Source organism: Sturnus vulgaris, chromosome 14 (assembly GCF_052056855.1).
Source record: "Sturnus vulgaris isolate bStuVul1 chromosome 14, bStuVul1.hap1, whole genome shotgun sequence".
Lineage (NCBI taxonomy): Eukaryota > Metazoa > Chordata > Aves > Passeriformes > Sturnidae > Sturnus > Sturnus vulgaris.
Window position 1 is genome coordinate 13,507,663 of NC_142256.1, and position 20,125 is coordinate 13,527,787.

At 39.7% G+C, this 20,125-nt stretch overlaps 1 protein-coding gene across 7 annotated transcripts in view; it reads right to left on the bottom strand.

Annotated features, from left to right (window-relative positions):
• IL1RAPL2 (interleukin 1 receptor accessory protein like 2) overlaps window positions 1–20,125 on the bottom strand; it is a 366,360-nt gene that overhangs the window by 100,539 nt on the left and 245,696 nt on the right. For 6 of the 7 annotated variants that reach the window (XM_014886998.2, XM_088173186.1, XM_088173185.1 and 3 more), the window contains one exon: window positions 3,904–3,978. The exons of the other annotated variant lie outside the window; for it this stretch is intronic. In XM_014886998.2, the coding sequence (XP_014742484.1) occupies window positions 3,904–3,978 (75 nt within the window). The remainder of the gene's footprint in view (window positions 1–3,903; window positions 3,979–20,125) is intronic. 7 annotated transcript variants of the gene reach the window in all.

The following is a 20,125-nucleotide window of genomic DNA, read 5'->3' on the forward strand; positions in this document are numbered from 1 at the left end:
CAAGCTAGAGAACTCTGGCAGCTGCTGATACATAGACTGTCTCGATATAGAGCTTTACAATCTGTGTCCAGGCAAAAATCAGCAGAGCACAACTGTGCTTCCTTTCTCCCACAAATGCCTCTGCCACACTGCTTTTACACCAGCTGAGAGCTGGCAGCACAACAGCTCCCAGGGGTCAGTGGGATTTTGGCTTCTTTGTGCTACTAAAACTGTGCAAATTCAGAGGAGAAACCTACTCTGTAATCATGTAATCAAAACACAAAGGAGTGGTTTTCCTTCTTCCAGTGTTCTCAAAGCACTAAGAGCGAACAAAGTTAGCTGGAAAAGAATGTAACAAATGAATTAAGAAATCAGCAGAGCAAGGTACCAATGTGTCATCTTAAGACTTGCAGCACAGCATGCTCCACTTGCTGTCAGACAGCTGTATGGGAAAATAGGTAACAGATCTTTAAAACACTGCTCACAGCCCCAAGACAACTGACTGAGGTCTCAATCTTTACTCTTCTAAGTCACATAAGAAATCCTCTTAACTAAATTAAGGAATTTGGAATGAACAATCCATAAACACATGTAGGTTTATACGGTCAAAGTAATACCAACCTCCTAAAAAAGGAGTCTTTGAACAACTCAACTTTGAATCACAATAGCATGCACTTTAATAAATTCCCAGTCAGAGCTTCACATGGGAGATGATCTTAAAGGCCTTCTGCCAAAGCCACCCCATCTCCTGAGCACAACAGCTGTGTGTGTTTTGGCTTGTACCATCAAATTTGATTTTAATGCCATGAAGACAGCTCAGAAATATTTTTTTTAAGTAGAACATTTTATTATCATAGTAATGCCATATATTTGCAAAACATACACTGTATAGTAAGAACAAACATTATTTGTTAATAACAAGGTAGAAAAAGATTGAATGTATCACATGCCATGCAATCAAGAACTATTTCTATACCGATCTCAATGAAAAAAACTAAATGACAAAAAAAAAAGAGGTTTTTTTTTTAGTTTTGTTTTTACAAAAAATGAAGCAGTAAATGGACAATAAAAAAAAATAAAAATCAGTCACTATTTTCTAGGTCAGCCCAGAGATGAAATTATTATCTGACTTGGTAAAGCAACCAAGTGAAACTGTTTTGGACTATTTCTCCAGTCCTCTGGGATGCTCTTTTGTCCTCCTGTCAACCCTCCCCATCTCTGGCTCTGTTTCTCTACCACAAGCAAATACAGAAAACAAACAAAAAAGCAAATTCCAGTTTCTGCTTCTGTCTGATCTTGACGGGATTGGTTTTAGATCTCTGTCATATTCCAAAGAAAAACAGAAAACATGAAATACATTCCTGCTCCTTAAGAAGAACAAGGCAGACTCTGGACCATGTTTGAAGCCTGAAGGAGCTCTTTTATCCACTGTCAATAAGAATTGTGCATACCCGTTTTCACTAAAACTTCTTATAAGATCTGAAAGCTAAAAGGTGAATATTGAAGTTTGTGGTAAGGCCAAACAGTGAGGCCCCTGCCTAGAGGCCCAGGGAGATTTTGCATCACATCGTGCTAATCATTAAGGATAAAGACAGTAGATAATTATTAATCTCCTCTATTTATAGAGGAAGGACAGCTATTTCTTTAAAGATTAGCTTTCCAATAGAAAACTAAAATAATCTCTGCAAAACAAGTAGATGGATTAAACTCCATTTCTTTTGTAGCTTATGACATATTCATACTTGCATAACTACTGAAAAATCAGGCATACTGGGTGATTTGAGTCCATGGGCTAAAGGGTATGTAAAAACAGAAATTTTCCTTTAATATCTAATAAAATATCAAAGAATGTCAATTGCTCAAAACTCCTAGGAGCTGAACAAGATTTCAATGAAGTATTCCAGCAGGTGACCTTACACAAAATTTTCTCCCCATGTTACGTTGTGCAATCAAATGATTCCCAGTCCCTTCAAGGCTCTGGCACATTTCAGAGGCCAGCACAACCTTCCTGCCCCAAGCTGCTGGTGGCCTCCACAAGATGAAGGTGCTCCCTGAGAATCTTCAAGCTTTATCTATTTGCCAAGTTAAATCAGGAGGGAAATCAATGAACTTTGCTGCAAAAGAAGTTAAGGTTCCATCATATGAATATGGTTTAGTGGCAGTAACCAAACCCATTAACATACCAGAAAAAAAAGCACCATATGTAAATTTCCTGATCTTAAGGGATAACTAATGGATTACATTCCAGCATATAAAGATGCAAGATTTGTATTTCCCTCTAGAGATATTCCAAAATCCTATTACTGAGCCACATCTCCATGGGGAGGAGGGGGTTTGTTTTTTTTTAATCAAACCTCCTTTTAATCAGCCAGAACAAAATATTTTCACACAAACAACAACAAAGAATTCAGTGCAAAACCAACAGAGTCCTGCTGGAACAGGAGAACTTGGAAGAGAAAATGAAGATGAAATGAAAATGCAGGAAACAAAAATGTGCACTCTGAGTGCCTTTATTACACAGATGTATACAGAGACAGGGTGCTCCCAAAGGAAATCATTAGAAAGTTGACTTTTAAGAAGTTAGACCAGGAGACTGAATTCAGCCTTTTGGGCTGATTCAAACTTCAGTGACTGTGTTTTGCTGTTAACTCAGGTAGGGTTTTAACTATGGCTCCAGGTCCATTTAATATCCTGGTTTAGGGGCAATTTCTGTTCAGCTACATGTGGAGGGGAACCTAAATATGTAGATTGCACCTGTCTGCAGAATTCAGCTGGCACTGGCTGCTTCCCAGATCCACTGCAGCCTTCCTTGTGCAAGCCCTTACAGACTCCTGAGTCAATTCAGGTGTATGAGAGAAAGTGAATCTTTAACATTCACTAAGGTCACAAATAATTTATATTCTCACATTCAAGAATTCAATCCCCATTTTTAAATACTTCATAGCATCCACAGTGCCTCTCTGACATTGTTGGCACCTGGTTTAAGAACAAGAATGTGTCCTTGTACTCATCTGAAGTAGAAACCCACAGAATTTCACAAATACAAACAGCTTTACAACAATGTCAGCAGCCTTCTTAAAATGTTTCACACTGACCCTGCTTGCCATTAAACACCATTCCACCTCTGAATTCTAACCAGCTTTGGTACAAAGGAGGAAGAGAGTCAAGCTCAAGAAGGAAAGTGCCACAGTTTCAGTACTGAGTAAATAATCCCCATATGCAATGCAATCTCTTGTAATTTAAGCTCATGGCACTACAGTCCTTAACAGCAACTCCAATTCTGCCTCTTAAAATTGGAAATCTATTTTCAAATCACTGAAAAAAACCTCTGGAACCTCAATGCTGAGCAGTTCTTTCAGTATCACAATGCCCTACAGCTCCCCAAAGTTAGCAGAACTCTCTAACATTATTTTCTAACATGACAGAAAATAGAGGCTGCTAGCTGAGATTCAGAGATGTGCATTCACAGAAGAATATATAACAAGAGTGAGAAAAGCATAAAAGCATTTTAGTCAACAGCCCTTTCTGGTACACATTCAGAACAATCTGAAAATGCAATGCTTTATACTAACTTTTAAAGGAATCAGCACTTCTTTTATGAGAACATTTGTCTTAGGGTGAACATCAACTGACCAATACAGCACCAATATAGACACATTTTTTACTCTACCAATAATTTATTAAGAACAGCATCAGTGCTTTATATTAATACCCATTGTAACCAATTAGTATTGCCATCCCCTGATGTTATACAAGTTCATTCCCTTATATTACCGTGGCAGAAAATTCTATGGTTATAAATGAGAAGCTGCAAATTGATTTGCATGTAATAACTACCACTAAACCTTTCTTACCACTTTCAATTTATCCCATCTGCTACCAGAGTGGAAGTTTAGGATCTATTATTCCCAGAAGGGGACTTACCCAGCTGGACATCTATAACAGTTGGCTGGTTCTCCATGGGGAACAATGGCTTTGGAGGTTTGTCTGTGAGTAAAGCTAGAAAAGAAAATGAGAAAATGTAATGGAAAAATTGAGACCAATGACTGTAAAAGAAAAGCTCTGTCATGTAAACAATCAAATGTTTGTATTGATGGCCTGTAAACATTTATTACATATTATAGTTGTTACACAGCCAATGTGTTACCACCTACCTTGTGGCCATGGTGATCCCCTGATTCAACAGAAATTACCTGTTTCAAGAATTACATTTTTAGCTCAAACCAGCAAACCAAACTCAATTTCTCACTTTTAACTTACATGTAATAAGTAGAACAAGAACTTCAGACCCTCACAATGCAAAGTTAACACAATGAATTTGAAGTGCCAGACAACTCTATCTCAGTGTCACCAGTCACAACATGTTTTTATGCCTGTCCAAAACAATACACAGAAAACTTGAATGTAATTGTGCTTGAAGGACCCCAGCAGCTCCACAGCAGTTTAGGCTCCCACCTCAGCTGGTGGGGTACCCAGACCCTCTCCTCAAAGCCTTACTGGGGACCCTTCCTCCTGCTGAGCAGAAATATTTCCCTCTATCTGAGAGCAGGAAACAATAGCCCAGCCTTGTCCTGCCAGGGGACTGCTCCAGCAAAGCAGGTAACACAACTGTTAAAAAGCATAGCTATAGGCACAGGCTTCAGGCCTCTGTTTGAAAACTTAGGGCCAGACTGTGCAAATAGGTTTTGTAAATTTGGCTTAGCTTGAAATAAATAACTGTGCATTCCTGAAAATGGGGAGAAGTGTATTTAATTAAGTATAGCATCTTGCACCACACAAAATTAAACATTTCAAAATTACCTTCAAACTTTTCCTGTTAAAACTCATCACCTGAAATTATTTCACCCGAGTTTGCAAAATAAACAACAACATCTGTCAACCTACAAAACAATTTTACATCCACAACAGCCTCAGAGTTTCAGTTTCTGGAACTACTTACAATAGTTTTTTTCCTTAGCTTTTTCTTCAATTTTCCAGGCTTTTTTGCTATTTTTATGCTTTTCTTTTATTATTATTATTTTTATTTTCTGGTACTAAATTGTACTCTGTTCATTGCAGAACGTGGAAAAAAGTTGCTGGAGCAGCTTCATCCACGCTGTGCCAATGTGCTCAGGCTTTCCTTACTTAATATCCCATATCTTCATATCCCATTCCCACCTACACCCTTTGTAACCCAATCTGACCAGGGCTTCCCCCTGTTTCCCTCAGCTTTACTTGCAGCTTTTGGAAGTTGTCTAAATGTGCTCCTGCATGTCACATTTTAAAGGGTTATGTTCTGCCATATTCTTCTTGAAGAGTAATCACCATAATGAGCTGGCAGCATGTCAGAGCTTTTTCCATAGGAACTGAAATGGCCCAAAGGAATTTTGAGATGAGAAGGAAACAAACTGCTGGCTCTTCAATGTCAGATATGTTTACTGAAAACAAATAATAATAATAATATTCTTATTTTAGAGGTCAGACATCAGATCACTTATTCACTTTTGGTCCTTCTTAAACAGAAAGGCAATACAAGATATTTTCAGCTACAAGGGACTCGAGACTTATATGATTTCTGTACTTGACAGAAGTCTAAAACCAACATTTATTCAAATTCCCATTCCTCTACAAGAAGTTTCTTTAATTCTAGGAACAGTTTATAGACATGTGGCACTGATTTCCAGCCTTGCTCAAGGGAAACAACTAGAAGTTAGTGCTGTATCAACATGTATTTAACAAAGCCAACAGTATAAACTCTTACTTGACCCCCCACAAAGCTATGTCAAATTAAAACAATTAAATGTACTGTAAATGCTCTTCCTATTATCAAAGGGGCAGTAATTCTGCTTTGAAACTGAATCCACCTCATGAGCTGTCAAGGGAAGAGCTGGGATACAGCTGTCTACAACTTTTTTTTCCCTTCCAAATGCTGTGGAATGTGGCATGTGGCTGCTCTGAGCAACAACACTCTCATGGTGAAGCCACTGGAACAAGGATGACATCAGCTTCCCAAGGCAGCAATTCCTGTGGCCACCTAGACAGAACCACCTTTGGAAGGTACTGGGTCTGACAGTGCAGCAGCCTAAGGGGCTGCTTTCCCTTTCCTCATCATTCCAGGATTTCATCTTGTGACCAGGCTGGGACTGCCTTGGCTGGATTTGTTTATGGAAGTGCTATCAGACAGACACAGCCCAGAACTGAGACTGAGGGGAGGCTTCTGTACCTTGTCCCAGGAGAACAGCACTCACCTAGGGCATGGCTGGAAGTCACAGGTGTTGGATGACAAGCTGGAAAGACATTTCTTTACCCAGAGGCACCTGGGAGGTGCATCACCTGGGAGGCAATGCATCTGCCTCCCAAAAGAGACTGGTGATCATGGCCAGAGGCTGTTCAGTAGCCAGACTGCTCAGGAACTGTCTACAGTGCTGTTCCCTTCTGTGCTTATATTCATCCCATTCAAAAGTAACACCAATTTTAGAGCAATAATCACACTGCTGTGATTCCAACAACGCTTGTCTCTCAGTTTGTCCGCAAGAGTTTTAAAGAGACAGTGTTGTACAAATCAACACTGATGTGATCTCTGCAGCTGTTCATACAAGTGCATTTTCTTTCCCGGCATACATGATACTTTTATTCTCTCTTTGTCATAGTCACAAGGAGTATGCTGTTGCACCAGAAATGCTGCAGAAAAGCAGAGAAGAGACCTGTAGAAGATTTGATCTCCCCAGTGGTTACACAGTGATCTCTGTCAGATAAAGCAGAGCATGATGTGCTACACAGGTCAACGTTTAGCTACTCACTGGACCAACTAAAGAAGAAAACTGCCTTAAAGGAGTGGCTCCTACTTTTAAGTGCAGGTGAAGCCTCAGAGCCTGGAGGCTCATTTTTTTTCCCCACCACAGCCCTACTGTTCCAATAATCTATAATTCCATATTCAGACACACTAATGAGCTCTCTTGAAAAAAGCAAACACCAGTTGAAAACAAACAGCCTTAGGATATCATTACTTAGGGAAAAGCAGTAATAACCAGCTAGAAAAATTATCAGGCTTCTCAGTAAGCCCCAGTTCCTTCACTGTTTGTTATTTGACACAGTTCTGTTTTCCCACACTATTTCCTACCTTCCCTCTGAAGCAGCTTCACAGTACCCACTCCATTCCAGTCACATTTTACAGCATCCACAGTGACAGACAGGGAGCCCAAACTGTTCCTATGATGAACTCAAGTCTTACTGCATATTTTGAATGGCTCAGCTAAGCACAATTTGTGAACTGAATGCAGATCCTCCACCCTGTTCCATGCAGGAGGGCATGCTACATGCCCACAGGCATCACCTGTGCTCCAGGCCCTGAACTGCTCCAGTGTGAAGCCAGTCAGCACCAGGGTCATTCACTGAAATCCAGGTGCTTATGATTTGAAGGGCCTCTTTCTTGTGGCTCAGCACAGCTGAGTGTTTTCCAGACCAGAAGGGAGCTAAAATGTTAACTCCCATGTGGCTAGGAACTGGTCAAATGCTGGGGAATAGCTTTCTTCTTCCTTGTGGTAGAAAATGACTTCCCTCTTTTCGTGATAAGCACCCAAAGTCCATTTGCTGTTCTCCAATTTTGCTGTTGGTGTACCTCCTGGACATTTGCTCATGTAATTTGCAATGATGAAACGAAAAAAATTATTTAAATATGAAACAGAACGCAGGGAATCTAACAAAATTGTTTCAAAGCTTCTATGAGACAATTGCATGCCAACCTACTTCCTTCAATCAAAGGATCTGGCATTTTCCCACCAGTAATTAACACAGAGCCTCTAGTATCATTCAATCAAGAATCTGGCTAACCTTTTGACAGCAGAACAGATCTGTTTGAATAGCATCCTCTGGAGCAAGTAACTGCACGCCAAATCCTTAATCTGAAACTAACTCATACCCAAAGTTAAGCTTTTGTTCCGTCCCAGTTCAAATACATATGCTTCCAGACATGCCTTACATCTACTTTGGCAAAGACCAATCTTGGCAGTGACACTGCAACTTGCATACCATAGATGACAACGGAACTCACTGCTTACAAATCTCTCAATCAATATATTAACCAGAGGGCACATGTTGCTAAGAGAAACTCAGCATTATACCTTTTAAAAAGATGTGTACCTGACTCCCTTTGTCTCACCTGAAATCCCAGCTTGTGCCAAGAGATTTCTCAGCAGCTGGCAGTAAAATGCTTCAAGCCTGACCTGCTACTGCTTTATCTTTCAAGTTGCTGCTTACAACAAAGCAAATGTGAGAGCCAATTGAGCAGATGTAAATATAAATGTGACAGCTGTAGTTCGGCTGACAGAGAACAAACTTGAAGAGTTAAAAGCTTGCTTAAAAAGCCAAGGGTTCTCACCTGGACTTTGTGGATCAAACCTGTAACACACTATCACCAGCAAGTCCTGCTACCAGATCAGAATCATTGCTTTTCATTTTTTTGGCACAGCAGAAAATTACCACACAAGGTGAAAAGTGGTAGGAAACCACATGAAGCAACTCATTCATAAAATTGCAATTTTGTGAGGCTGTGTTTATACAGGGACCCTGGTTCCTGATTAGCTCTATTGTAGTGTGCTCCACCAGTCAGTCAAAACACATTTCTCCATCAGTTGCCTATTGTGTTATTTCCTTCCTCTCAGTTTAAGCTGACAAAATGATTGCACCTCCATTTGTCGTTTGCTCTAACAGAAATAAAAGCACTGCAACGAGATGTTGTCTAAGGATAAATACTCCATCTTTGAAAATAAACACTGAACACTTATTCTCAAAAAACTCCAACTTAGTAAACTCAGAATGTGTGTGGAAGTCAGGTGTCATTAGCCAATTACAAAGAGTTTTTCTCTATTTATTACTATTCAAGCAGGAAATGCTCCTTTTGGGAAAATGCTGTGGAATGATTCAGCAGCTGGATGCCTCCCCCTCTGCCACTAACACCACAGACACCACTTTTTGAAAACCCTATGTAGGATCAAGAGTGCCTTAATGCACTGTTAGGACTGCCTCTGTGGGACAATTTTCTGCAAGAAGAAGTTTAGCATTTTTATATTAGCAGTAAATAATTGGAATTCATCACATGAATTCTTTTTATGATATAGAAAGAAGGCCAACACAATCACAGCTTTAAGGAGGATGTTGTGTCCATGCTGAAATGCAGCTCACAAGAGAAATGAATTTGGAGGCACTCAAACGATCTTGGTTCAGTACCGGTGGTTTTGATTTTCACGCATTAAGTCCTCAGTGACTCGGAACAGAGCTGTGTCCCACGGGTCATGCTACTGGCACCAAGAAGAAGCTGGCCATGACTGCAGCTCCCTTGGCTTAGAGAGCAGTCAGAATCCTGAACAACTGGCTGTGCCTTACCAGCTGCTCCAACAGCTTCTGCTGTAGGCGTGACCTTGTAACCCATGGTGTCTACTTAGAACTAATAAGAGCAGCTAATCATTCCATGGGCAAAATCACTTCTGAATAAAGTGTCCTGCCAGTGTCCTCATCTAAGATGAATCCATCTACTGCACATGGGATGCTATCAGAGTGCACAGAGAGAGCCAAATAAAAGGCTTTGGAGAGAAGGTACTAGATGAACCCTGTTGAATTAATGAAAATGTTAAGAGAAGTAGAGATTAACTAGACTTTTGAGTTGGGATCTTCTGTTTTTCAGGTTTGTGCTGGACCTTCTTCCACCTTCTCACAAGGCAATTAAGTCATGTAGGGTTGTAGAAAATAAACTGGTGAGATTGGTGGAACTTATGCAATAGAGAATGGCTCAGGACTGGTGAAGTGGAGTAGAAACAATAGCACAGATTGCACATTACTGAAGCACAGATGGCAAAATCCCACAAGGTGCCTATCACAAAGTAATTACAACAGGGCTGAACACTTAGCACGACTGCAATATAAGTGTTAAATGCCTGTGGCATCGACTGTTATGCATCTCCTGATGTGAAACATTCAGGGGCACTGATGGAAGGGGTTACCATTGGTGCTGTTACTAGAGTCATTGCAAGGTGGGTGCTGGAAAGTAGAAGAATTCTGTGTTAGCAGGGCTTTCACTCTATGATGTTATCAAGCTTCTTTACTCCAACAGTTGCCAACACACCTTTCTTTTCACTGCATTTCTAAATTTCACAGATTGTGTTAGATTATGCAAAGTTCTTTCCCAACCAAAATGATTCCTGTGATAATTTTATTTATTTCCTAAATGTGGATCATACATCTTGCTTTTAAGAATCAAGCATGAGTTTCCTCTGAAGTAGAGAAAAAGTGTAATAAATTCTTACTAAATGTAAGTTACATTTTCCTTCAATGTAATTCATGAAAATTTCAAATGGAGTGTGCTTTATTTAATGAACAGAGTGTATTTAGCACAAAGGACACATAATTTCATCTGCACTCAAAATGTTTCTCTTGGACTCTGGGCAGAAATAAGATGTTTGAAATTACCCTCTATTTCAAGGAGATCTGCAAAGAACATTTTATGACATTTTACGGTTTGGCTTTTTTAATTCTTTTTTCTTTCTGTCTTATAAAAAAGTAAAGTGGTGACAGATGAAGCCAGCTCCCTTCACCTACCTTAAAGGAACAGCTGGAGTCTTTGCATGCAAATGAAAGCTATCATTCTTGTCAACCTGAAGCCAGGCTACCAGAAACCTGCAGTCCACAACCCATTAATATTCCATGATCAATTTGACCACTTGTGCACAGTGAGGTACTGCACCACAGCACAACTCCAGACACATGAATTATCATGGAGTGGATTTTATGCACTCTTTTAACAAAACTCAAAGCAATCCATTATTCTCTAAAATTGAAAAACTTGTATTAGGTACAGATAATGTATTGATAAGAATTATTGTGGATGACAAATATCAGATAAACTAAGTTTTAAGCACCATATGGTACCATATATACAGGCAATGGGTGCTCTTTGTGAGGAAAAACCACCTCCAAGCTCAAGCAGCTTCCAGCCAGTGCTCACCACAAAGTGCTGAAGGAAGAGCCAGTGCCATCCTGCCCCCTCTCTTACTTTGCTGTTTCAGGCCAACTCATGGCTCGCCTGTGCCCTGAGACAGCCCAGATCAAGCCCTCGCTGCAGACCAAACATCCCCGGGCAGCTTTCCAAAGAAAAAAAACAGAACTACTGAAGAATGACATTAAAAATGCATTTCACTTAAGTCTCAAATGCAGTAGCAACCATTTAAAACTTGTACTTGGAACAATTTTAGATGTTGCAGAGTGTAACAGCTCAGCCTGCTTTGACGTTCAGCAGGGCCATTATGATTGCAAAGCTGCCACACCACAAATAATTTTTAGATGGAGTTTCAACTCTTTTAGATTCATTATATTCACAAGTAAGAAACATGAAACTTCAGTTAAGTCATCTCTTGCCAATTGATTTTGCTGTTGGAGGCTAATGAGAAGGTTTCATCTGCCCTATCCAGTCTGCTAATTCTGATGCATTCTTTGGATTTAGCACCCCGGCTTCCTAAGCTTGTTACAATGATGAAAAATGTTACTATACTTGACAAGGAAAACCTTTTCAACATTTCAAAAAATGTTTATCCAATATTTATGTAGGTTCTGTGTCTCTAATTTGCCTTCAAAAGCTGCAAAATAAATTCTACCAGGTTTGTCTGTTATATTTCCATTTTTTCCACTAAAGAAGTTTTGAACTGTATACTCGCTAAGCACATGGAGGATCATTAATAAAAAAATTGGGGTGAATCATGTCATTATTGGTTGGATGAGCAGGAAAATGAATAAAAGTAGGCATAATACAGGCATATAAGGAACTCATAGATACACTTGCTATTGTTTATCCTGCCTCATGACCAAAGATCAAGAAAATGTAAATCTTCTGATGAAAGGCAATGCTTTAAGAAATGAAGGAGATAGTTATCCCAGGAAATTTGTCCTCTTATTTGAGGCAAAGAATTTAAAAGAATTAACAAAAAAAGTAGCATCCATAGAAATCTCTGGCGGGACGACCCATTTTCAGAGTCAGCTCTGCTGCCTTTTACCACTTACATCAGAGTTTCCAGCAGCTGATGGGAAGCAGAATAACCCCTGGTGATCAGCCTGGGACCTGAACCTTTCAGTATCAGCTACTGTCAAACAAAGGGAAGTGTCTCTGATCCAGGAATGCAATTTCTTTTTCACAAAAATACACCAAACATGTGCAAAGCATCAGATTTGCAGAAGGCAAGTATTCAACAGTAAACGTGATATTTTAAGACCACCACATTACTTGAAAATGTTTACTGCTCAGGGAGGATGCAAAGAATTGCAGGCAAACCTCCAAGAGGAACGTGACTAAAGGCTGCACAGAGATCCATTCATTAGAAAGTCCAAGGATTTGCATTCCAGTGCCCACTGGTGCATCTCTGGGCAGCCCCATTAACAAGCCAGTGACACCCAGCACAGCTGGGAGGAACAAATGAACTTCCCAGTGCAACTGTTCAAAGGCCTCAAGGCTATGCTAAAAGCAATGGAAAACAGTGAAAACACGGCCAAAGAAAGGTCTTTGGGACTTCACTTGTTTTGAATTGATGTGACCGTTGTGAAGCAGGTTGTCAACACACCAGACATTTTATCAGAGGAGTATAAAATAAACTTGTCAGAGAGTGAGCAATGGATTGCACCTGTCCCACAGGTCAATTTGAGCACATATATACTGTATGCAGCAGAAACTGCAGAGAGGTCTAGCTTCCAAATCCTCTGAAATGTGAGATTAAACAGTCCCACAGGCACTTCAAATGGCTGCAGATAAGGATTTAATCCTTCAGTATATTTCCTCCATCCTTTATTAAAAGATGAAGATAATCTTTAAATCAAGAGAAAAATAGAAAAAAATGAAAGAGCCAAAAATCATCAAGTGGAAAAAGAGGAGAGGAACCGACTCTATTTTTATTAACAAATCCTCTCAGCCAAGGATTAAACACCCAAAGTTGCAGGCAGGGGAAGCTGCTCCCCCAGCCTCAGTGACAAAGGCAGTACAAGCTCCTTGTGAGCAGGGCATGGACACGACACTAATGGGCTGCCCCAATATCCAGACACTCCACCTGCCTCTGCCTGAACCACCTGCACACAAACACATTCCTGAGAGGGTTTTCTATCCTCCTGTAAATCCTCCACCAAATGCCAGGACAGGCATCAGCACTGCTCCTGTCCCTCAGCCACCTGGACAGTGCTGGTGAAGCAGCTCAAAACAGAGATCTCCTTCCTCAGCTTCTCCATTGCTCTGCTGCTCTCAGAGGAGCATTCCTTACCCATCTTTTAAGTTTTCTGCTGCTTTTTACCCAGCAGAGAGATTAAAGTTTTGCACCAGGAATGTAATTTCTGAGAAATTCCTCATGAAATTGTGTCAGCTTCTTGTAACGAACCTGCTTGACTCTTTATTTTTCTGTTCAAAGTGTCTTCTGTTTGTCATGTGTTGAAGCAATTCAAGATTTTGCTTTGACATTTTCAACAAGAGAACAAGACAATTCAATCTGCTCTGGGTAGTAACTGCCATTACATTTAAAATACATAATTCAATTGAAACTCAACATACTATTTTGACTGCCATTTTATATCTTCTGTATGATTATGTACTGTTACTGCCCCAGCTCATGGAACAATTTTAAAGCCAGAAAGACATTTAAAGAAGACTCCCTCCAATTTTCCAGTCAGGCCACTCTGAAACTTCTATTTCTTTCTGAAACAATATTCCTACACAGCATTTGTCAGACAAGCCTTTATGACAGGAGTTTTGAGAATTTTGGTTTTTTTCCAATGTAAAATGAAAGAAAAATATGAGGAAAAAACCCCCAAAAAAGCCACCACAAAATTCCTTCCAAATAAAAACCATAAATTTCTTACCATACTTCAGTCCCTAAGGATGGGAAGACTGGTGGATGGAGAGGCTGGCTGGGCACAGATTCAGCAGTGACAGGGCAGGAAACAGTAAAGGCTGCATTACTTATCATGCTCTTCATGCAGTGAGTGTCATAACCTGCCCAGGCACGTGTGATTGTTTTACCTACCACCTACTCCCATTTGAAATTTTTTCTCTATTTTGTTGTCTGCTTTGAAATGCATTATCCACCACATTCAGTTCTCTCTAATCAACACATACATGTCCATCAACTCCTTCTGATGCACAACAGCTATCAAACACCTTTTTATTTATTACAGGGAAAACGGTTGTCTTGTTCAGCAAGTGTTTTATTTCAATTCTAAGGTCTGTTTTCTAGCCATGTAAGGCAAGGGCTTAAACTCAAAGATGTGAGATGCATAGCTAAAGAGGATAACAGTTTCTCAGGAGGTGAACAATATCTGGATTAATAATTACAGAACAAAGTATTTTAACGGGGCAGTATGAGGATAATCTAAATACAGGATTAAAGATGGGAAATATTAGCACTTTGTCTAACAGATTTCAATTAGAAATAAAGAAAAAATAAATAAAGAAAATCTTGGTGTGTCAGCATACTTTTAATACAGGCACTATATAAGGATCTATCACACTATCTGCAAACTATATGATATCAATGCTTTTTAGAGAACCAGTGGTTTAAATACAGAAAGGAAGAGCTGGTGTTTGTTTCTTTAGTTGCTGCGTTGGGTTTTATTTTTAATCAGTAAAAGCACTTTGGCATTGTAAAAGGGCCGGATCACAACAGCAAAAGCACAGTGCAGCAGTACTGTAAGACATGCTTTTAGGGCAGAATGTCTGTCCTAAGCTGTTATTACTCTCAGATTGTGTCTGAAGACCACCTTTTGTACCACGCTTTTGTTGTCTGTTGTCCATCCCACGATGGGTCCCCACGCATGCATTACTGAGATCACAACCACAGGGAGCGTTCAAATGCAACTGCAGGACTGGGTGCATTCAGCAAATACACCAAAGCAAGCCAGAGACCTGTCCCAGCCCTTGGTACCATTCTGCAATGATGTGCTTCCTTATCAAGGTGCTGTAAAGGGATCTGATATACTGTACTGTGCTGTAAATTGGCAATTTTGGCTGAACACATTGTAGCACTGTTTTTTAACTGCTGCAGAGATGACATTTAGGGAATTCTGAGTTGTTGCTGGAATGTTGCTTTTCTCCTTCTACATACTCCCTTTCTACTGGAAAATAAGCACCTTTCTGTTCTCTTAGTCTCATCTGGAGCTGCTTAAAACAGTTAAAGTATCATTAATACCATAGACTGATATTAGAAGAAACAGAAAACTGCAACACACTTTCATATCAAAGCAATGGAGCCTTAAACTTTTGCATCTATGAATGATGAGCAACATTACTTTAAATGACATCTTTTGTCAGAGTTGCTTGAGCTAAAGACAGAGTGAATCCATTTATATAAATTGTGTCTTTGCTGCTGAAAGATTACAAAAATATGTAGCTATCCTTAAGTCTCACACCATTAATATAGCTAAAATATGCCATCTTTTCCCAGGAAGAATTAGCAAGTCCTTAGAACACTATCATCAATCACGACTGATTCACTAAATACACAATTCCAACAGCAATAGAAGAAGAATATACAGTACAGGGTGTCTGTCACCACATCAACATCAAACACCTCCATCGTTCAATGGAAACTGCAAATCAAGATATCCCAGGTCTGTGATACAGGAGGTTTGTAACTGAATTCCTGTTCCACTGGGATTAGTCCTTTGCTTGACTTCCATGTGATAGGTCCAAAGTTGCTATTTTTATTTGAAAAAGAAAACTGACATTAATTTCACCCCTCAAGACAATATTTGTCTGGGTCCTATAGTTTAGTGCCATAATGTAACCCCAGCTGGCAAGTCACACCCACACAGCTACTTGCTGACATGGTGGGACTGGGGAGAGGATCAGGAGAGAGAAAGTAAGAAAACTGTGGCTGAAATGAAGACAGTTTCATACATTACGCAAAAGCCACGCTCAGAAGAAATTTAAAAAAAAAGAATTATACTCCATGGGCAGGCAGGTGTTCAAACCTACACATTTACTGATTTATTAGAATTACACGGATTTTATACTGGCAGGATGTCCAAAATCATTCCAAGGTGTAGGCCAGGAGCCCAGTGTACTGTACAAGAAGCTTCTGCCCATGGGCACTATCTTGTTTGACTCAGACCATTGCCTTATCAGTTGTATGCTCACCCTGTTAGGTTGTGGTTTGGAGCAATAAGCATTTCACTCTGCAGGGCTGAAGGTCACACTAACGAAAAGGAACGCTAATGGGGTGAAAATGAGTATCATGAGGACAATAAATCATACTTGGAATCCTATTTAATTGATCATTTTGTAGCTGACCTTGCTTCCATAGAAGTCAATGGCAAAGCTTCCATTTCTGTGGATATGAACAGGATTGGGTCCTTCAAAGTACAGTGTGTTTTATGAGTGTTGAAGGTAGCATATTTTACACTAGAATTTTCTTTATTACTTCTGAATACAAAACTTCACCAAGAAAACCAAATTGCTATATAAAAGCATCCCATAATACAGTACATTAATTTAACACATGATAAATTTTCCTGCTACAAATATTAGGTGTTGTCACTTTCAATACACAGATATCTAACAGAGTATTTCTTCCTCTCATCCTCCTCCCCATTATTTTCCTTTCAGATTTTATCAACATGCCTATTCCAAAACACCATGTCTCCACCTTTGGCAGCCTGATATTTTCTTCAATAATAAGTGAACTACCTCTGAGGCAATGGGAGCTGTACCTGAGAGTCAAGTTCCCAGCAGCACAACACCCACAGCTCTGTGAGGACTTAGCAAGAGTATTTATGTTTACTTGGAATGGAAATGAACTAACCAGGATTATTCTGCAGCTGTATTTTTTAGGGTAAAGTGTCTGATTTAACCTAGTCTGATGTGAGCTATGAGAGAAGCAGCAGCTCAGGGTCAGGAGTGTCTGTGCTCACCTTGACACCGTGGCTGAGGCAGATGCTCTTCTCTGTGACTGAGCTGAGCTGGCCAGAGCAGGAAAATTGGTTTGGAAGGAGTTTTGGCTGCATCTGAGGAAATTTGCTTATTCTCTTTTCTTTCATTATCATCTTAACTCAATAGATGTCTCTTTTGTACACTGATAGTGTTAGTCACAATGAACAGGCTTTGATGAAGTGTTTTCAGAGAAGCACAGGTTTCTCCCTGGTGCTCACCTCTCTTCTGTCAAGGTATTTGAAAAATCTGGATCAGAATGAGTGGCATCCACCAGGGAATGCTCAAATCTGCAGATCTGCACCATGGTGAGAGGAAACAGCACCACAGAACGTGCTCCTTCCATCCCTCTAATGGCACAGGCCCCGTTCCTCCTCCCTTGCATTTCCCTGTGCCTCTCAGGACAATGATTTACCAATCACTGACTGCAATGTCTGCTTTGGGACACAAGCAGTCCTAGCTGGGAAGAGGAGAGGCATGAAGAGTACCAGAACAAGCCACTGGCATATGGACATGGGGATGGAGCACTTCCTTGAGGGACTTTGTACAGGAACAGAGACATGAGATGTGGGCTGTGACAAGGTGCCCTGATGGGAACAAGCTCTCTACCCTAAGTGAAGCAGTGCTTTACTCAGACTCCACATAAAGCCCTGGTCTCAACTGATGTGTTTTGGACTGCTGAAGGGGAAGAATGGTCTTTAAAAGCAGGCAAAATCCCTCAGACTGGGGAACTTTCCAATCTGAGTCCCTCTAGTGAAGTAAATTTCATCTGGAGATGTTTCCTTTGAGAGATGACACTGCAGTCTCATGTGAGCACACTCAGGGCAAGCAGAAACCTTGGGCTGATTATCACCAGGCTGCTATTTATCTTGATCCTTTATAGGTTTTGTCTCTTGACTTTCTGTGGTCTAAGTGCTGGCACAGCAGCCTGTCACTGAGGAGAGTAAATCTGGCACCTGAGCTCCCAGTTCCTAAATTTTGGGGGCAATAGTTTGGCAGTAAGGTATCTAATTCTTGGTGTTCTCTTTTGCTGGTACTCTTGGTAAGCACACTTTTTAATTCATAACTTTAATTATAAGTTTTGAATATATTACATCTTTTCCCAAATGTCACACATCTCACATATTACATAGGTAGTAATTCATTCCTTTTCACTTCTACATATTGTTTATTCTTTTTAAAATATGACAGTGAGAAGAAGCAGAAACTAGGAGACTCCAATTATATTTTCACACCGTTTGAACACTGAGAAGTTCTCAAATATTCAAGATAGGAGCCCCATTAATTTTTTCAGACAAATGGTTTATGAAGGAAAAGAAATGTGTTATTGGTTGCCTGAAACTGTTTGTACATTAATATCAAATTCAGTTTTAGATAACAAAATAAAACAAAAGCAAAACCCAACAAAAAGGAAGACTAATATCTCCACAAATAGAAGCTCTTTGGTCTGACATTTTGCTGTATAAAACATACTTATGTATTTCTTCAGAAAATTAAGACAATGTCTCTGAAGGTTATTTAACTTCCTCCAAGCTAAAACAAATGTGCTGCGGAGGTTTCATAAAAAAAGCAAATAACAAAATATTACTTTTTTCCTCCAAAATATTATATTTAACTACTATACTGAGAAAATTTCCATACAGCATCAAGCAATGTCTTGACCTCCCTTTCCAAGGCTCTTAAAACTCTGTACAGCTGACTTTCTTCATAATCTCCCAAATGTGTCCTTTTATACCTTGCCATTAATTTGATTAATCTGCGTGTAGGATTTCAGGATATTGAATTTCCCCTGGTTCTGCATAATTTCATGTGATGCTTTCATTATTTCATTAAGCAACTGAATTGACTGCAGTGACTCTTACATTTTCAGGTTTCAGATTCAGGCACATAAAACTTCCTAATTTAAACTCATTTAAAGTTCTGAAAGCTTCTCTCCCAGCTGCAGCAGCTAGAGCCTTAACTATTGCCTTTTCCTTTTTTTAATAAACCTGTTCAGTCATCCACAGGCACAACCTGTTTTATACCAGTATTTAAGGTAAAGGGGTGACCTTCTGCTCCACTCTGTGTTAAAGCTATGGCCAGGAAAGCAGCAGTAAGGACAGCTACAGTAGTGTTTTGAGAATAAAATGAAGAGAATCACTTCCTGTTTCTGCTTCTGAACAGAGGTTGCTCCACACTGGTACCTGGTCAAATGAAAGTACAGCTACAAATCAGGTTTTCTCTCTGTCCTAACCTTATCCAAACCCTAAGCTTATTCTTTGGTTGAGCCTTACCTGTAAGATCTGCAGCCATGTTTGATATTTAGCACGAGCAGAAGTCAGTTCTCTGTTCTGAAAAGACCTTGCTGGGCTGGACTTGCACTTCTATTAATCCAGTGCTCAGTTAGTCTGAGACTGCACTTCCTTCTCAGACTCTTCAGTACTCACTGCTCACTTAGCAGGATCTCACCCAAGGCTGAGCCCACCCCTCCAAGCCTCTACAGCATTTTTAATTAAGTGCTATTACACAACTGAAAATTAGCACACTTTCTAGCTATTCAAAAGCCAGTGAAATCGACACATCACTAACTGCTAGGGAAGACTTGCTAAAAGGCTTCCCCAGTGCCAATTATTGCTGTCTCAATGATCACTGATTCTTTGAAAAAATCATTATATATACACAAAGTCAATAGTCTGTGAGCAGAGCAGAGTCACAGCAGCAGCTGGAAAACACCAGTTACTCTGCACTTGCATACTCTCAACATTCCTCTTGCATACATGATCCACAATTAAATCGTGCTACACGCCTCTCACTTTGCCTCCTGAATGCAGACAAATCAAACAAGTACAATTTAATACACAATTGGCAGCTTTGCTGTCAAAATTTTGACCCCAGGTATGATGAACTTGGGCGGAATTGAGTGGTTTAAATGGTACTTCTGAGCTATTTCAAATGAAAATGACAGTTTTATATGTGGGAACTTGGGGTACCTGCCTGTGGTTACATTCCTTGAACAGAACATATTTAAACTTCACCAATCTGTAAATGCTTCTTAAAATGAATAATTTGAAAACTGGACAAAATGCACACAAATTAGATAAAGATATCACAGCTTTTGAATTTTTAAAATTAATATTAAATATGAAATAACTTAAAATTATAATAATAGTAGTGATTATTGTAATAATAATAATAATTATTATTATTATTAAACTCAAACCATTTAGCTCTGCAGCAAGAATGATG